The sequence below is a fragment of the Lacerta agilis genome, chromosome 6 (assembly GCF_009819535.1).
Source record: "Lacerta agilis isolate rLacAgi1 chromosome 6, rLacAgi1.pri, whole genome shotgun sequence".
NCBI lineage: Eukaryota > Metazoa > Chordata > Lepidosauria > Squamata > Lacertidae > Lacerta > Lacerta agilis.
Window position 1 is genome coordinate 45,065,210 of NC_046317.1, and position 4,166 is coordinate 45,069,375.

The 4,166-nt window shown below is 43.6% G+C and overlaps 1 protein-coding gene across 1 annotated transcript; it reads left to right on the top strand.

Moving 5' to 3' along the window:
• The first annotated feature begins 131 nt into the window (after window positions 1-131).
• On the top strand, window positions 132-3,682 carry TMEM53 (transmembrane protein 53). The gene is made up of 3 exons (XM_033151120.1): window positions 132-195; window positions 599-732; window positions 1,903-3,682. Exons 1-3 carry the CDS (start codon window positions 132-134, stop codon window positions 2,557-2,559), a joined length of 855 nt encoding a protein of 284 aa, XP_033007011.1. The 3' UTR covers window positions 2,560-3,682.
• Window positions 3,683-4,166: the final 484 nt, after the last annotated feature.

Consider the following 4,166-nt stretch of genomic DNA (forward strand, 5'->3'; position numbering starts at 1 on the left):
TGGGGGGGGGTCACTGAGCTGCCGCGCGCGCTCTCGCCTGCTCCTCCTGATTCGTCAGACGAGTCGAAGAGGGCGGGCATTTCCGGTGGGGCTGAGGCGGAAGCGGCAGTTCTGAGGTAGCCGCCGTAGGGATGGGGTCCAAGGAGTTGGGGTGCGTAGTGGAGCTGCCCCCGACCCCGCGGGAGAGAGAGCCTGGTGAGTGTGCGAGGGTTTGGGAGGTTTCACTGGTACGGCACTCGCGGACCGGCCGTTAGAGAGGAAAAGGAAGGTCCGACCGACGTGCTGAAGGTGGAAACTGGAAATAGGCGAGGGCTGTGTTCGTGGGGTCGGGTTGTTTTTTGTTGTTTTTAAGAGATTGATTTTAGGTAGCGTTCCCTTTGGCTTGGCCCCGAAATCTGCTTCCATTGCTGAGGTACTTCGCCTTTGGAAGTATGAATTAATCGCAAATAAGCGGCGCGCACGCGCACATATTACCCAGGGATCTCCCGACAAGTGCAGGGATGATCTGCGGAGGCGGCTGCAGCCCCCCCCCCCAAAAAAAGTTTGCGTTTCTGATGGCAATGTAGTCCTTTCGTTAAGACTAAAGCAGACTTTTAATCTTCCTTTCTTTTTTTTCCAGAGTCCGGTGCTGCAAAGAGAAGTAAAGGCAATCTGCCCGTGGTGATACTGCTTGGGTGGGCTGGCTGCAAGGATAGGTACCTGCAGAAATACAGCACCATCTACCTTCAGGAGGTGAGTAGTGAACTTATTTGACTGCAGTTATTGCAGTGTTCTTCAGAGAAAGAACAATTCGTTGCTAATCCAGAAATACATCAAGAACACTTGGATGGATTGTACTTTGGGTGGCATGTGGCACACCTGAACATTTTGTATAAAAGAACTACTCAAAAAGTGAAAATTCTAGGGTGTGAATTTCCTGACCTGATCATTCCCAGGACTTGCATAGAGTAGACTCTAGTGCCAAGTGAAAATGTTTCTCTTCAACCAGGTGTTTGGCTTTTTAAATGTGTTTGTAGGAGGAAGGATTATTGGTTTGTTTTTGTTTTCTTATGTATTTTGTATTTTGCTGTTGTGAACTGCCCTGCTATCTTCAGATGAAGGTTGGTATACAAATTACATACTTACATAATAAGTTGCAGAGTGTAGCTTGACTGATTTCAAGTTGAATTTTCTATATGGCCTGATTGAAATCTTTTTCAACTCTTTTATGTTAACGGAAAGCTTGGGAATATTTGAAGTGTTTAGTTTTGGTAACAACTTTAGCTTAAGAAGTTTGCTTGGCATCCTCTTTAAAATGTATTCTAGGGGACATTCAGAAGCCTACCATTTTGTGTTTATTGCCTAGCTCTTCAAAGATTCTGAAAATTAACTGAGGTCCTGTCTGATGTTCTCTTTATTTCTTTCCTATGATAGATGTTTTAGACTGAAATGTGGTTCCCTTGTTAGAGGCAGGGAGACTGAGCAGTTGTCTCTCTCTCCCTGCTGTTATAGCCATTTTGGCTATAATGGATTCCTTTCTACTCTCTTGCTCAAACACTGATGTAAAACATGCTATAACCATGTCAGCTGACAAGTGTGGGATTTGTGAATGTAGTTAAGGTTTTTTTGGATGAGTCACTGACTTGAAATGAAAGAGCTTCATTTTCCCATCACTGCAGTCCACTGCAGATAATTTAGTTTGTTACTCAGTCCTCAGGACTCACCCTTTGCGATAACCTAACATGTACCTAATTGTGCTAGTCTATATAGGAATATTGCTTCTAAGATGTTTCCATTTCCTGGAGTGAAAATTGAGAGCAATTCTCAAATATGCAGTATATGAATATTTCTCTTGGCACACCTTGTCCAATTCTTGTTCTTTTTACTGTATGGCACACACTAAAACTTTTGTATTCCTCACAGGGATGTGTAGTGATCCGCTATACGGCTCCTTGGAGATTGGTTTTCTTTTCAGAATCCTTGGGTATAAATTCCCTGCAGAACTTGGCAAAGAAGCTGCTGGAGTTCCTCTTTGACTACAAAGTAGAGACGAAGCCCCTGCTCTTTCATGTGTTCAGCAATGGAGGTGTCATGCTGTACCGCTACATTGTGGAGCTTCTTCACACTCACCAGCAGTTCCAGCATCTAAGGGTGGTGGGTACAGTGTTTGACAGTGCTCCTGGCAGGAAGAACCTGCGGGGTGCAATTGGTGCCCTCTCAGTTGTCCTATCGTCATACAATGTATGTGTTAAGTATGCCCTTTTACTGACATTTGCAGTTCTGGTGGTGACATGGCGGATGGTACTGTATCCTGTGACCCGCTTTGTACATGAGAGCCACTATGATGCCATGTCGAAGCAACTTTCTAGATGGCCTGAGCTATACCTCTACTCCAAGGCGGATTCTGTTATTCAAGCAAGTGATGTGGAGAATATGATAGAGGCTCGGAAGCAGCATCAGGTCCTTGTTAAGGCTGTGGACTTTGTGGACACTGATCATGTCAGCCACCTGCGAGCATATCCCACCTTATACACAACTCATTGCATCTCCTTTATGTACAATTGCATTGGGAGCACTTAGGCTCACTCGGTGGCTGATGTGAAGGTATTAGTATCTGCCTGTTCTCCCACTAATTTTCTTATATTCTAAACCGTTCATCATTGCTTTTGATAAAATTCTGTTGCTGCCTCTCGCTAATGCAAGCCAAAGTATTTCTCGGAACCTGAATGTCTGAAATTGTCATATAGTTGAGTAGCAGAGAGTAGGACTGTAGGATAAATTTGAGCAAACCCACACTGATGCATTTTGCAATATATTCATTCTTCTTGACTTTGGCTCATGGGCTTTGGAAAGTACTCTGTAATAGGCTGTGTGTTCTCTGTGCATTTAAACATATACACTTCTGAGCTAAGAAAAACTAAATTTTGCAACTTTTATTTAAGTATGCACATTTGCATACACTCATTTGATATACAGTGTATACAGTGGACCCTCCGGATACGAACTTAATTCATTCCGGGGGTCCTTATGTACCTCGAAAAGTCCGCCACATAAGGCGCTGCTTCTGCGCACACACGTGGCGCAATAGAGCACTTTTACATGCGGTGTGCAGAGCACTTCTGCGCATACACGAAGTGTGCAGAGAAACCTGGAAGTACACACTTCCGAGTTTGCCGCGTTCGCAACCCAAAAGTTACATTACCCGAAGGTAATGTAACCCGAGGATCTGCTGTATTTTATCCTGCTTCCCCTGATCATGGGGAGCAAGGACCTATACAGGGTGCTGAAGCCCGTCCCTAACTATTTGAAATCTTATATAGCTTCCTGTTTGGTTTCTGAGATTTTAGTAAGCACTGGCTCTCAAATGTACCTGTGGCTGATATTAAATTCTCTGTTTTGATGTATGTGGAATTTAAATGTAAAACCCTCCTGATGTTCATTTCATCTTTCCATCAACTGCTTCCACCTCTTCAAGGTTTCACCTTGTGAAGCAAAATCAGTTCCTTTCTGTGCTGTTGTATACAACTCTGCAGTTAGTTGATCTACCACCATCTCTGGGCTGCTTTTCTCTCATACTTGCCTTGTGACCAAGTACTTTTTAGCTGAGGGCAGGAGGAGGCTTCTTGTGAGTTAAAGCCAGGCTAGTGACTCCATATTATCAACTAAGCTATAGACTATAACACAGAATTAAAAGGACATATCTGAAGTTGTGCATATCTCTTTTCTGGATCTAGTATCTAATCCATTTTACATTAACTTGATCATATGTCCATTGTAGAAAGGCTTAAAACAGTGAAGGTGAACAGTGAACAGACTGAAGTTCTAGCCGAGCTGCTGTAGCTAATTACCGTATTTTTTGCTCCATAGGGCACACCTCGTTTTTAGAGTAGGAAACAAGAAAAAAAAAATATTTTTCTGGTTTTCCTCCTCTAAAAGCCCTGTTTTTTTTAGGATCAGCTAAAAGTTTTGCAGCTTTTTTTTGCAAAGGGGGAAAAGCAAAGCTCCTTTTGCAAAGGGGGAAAAGCAAAGAGGAAAAGCCCCATTTTTATGGGGTTCAACTCACATTTCTGCAGCTTCTGAAGGAAAGGGAGCCCTTTCTACAGTTTCCAGACAGATAATCTAATCAGCCAGTCACATGTCGCTGGGGAAACAAACAACCTCCCTCTGCAGCACATTCAACAATGGAG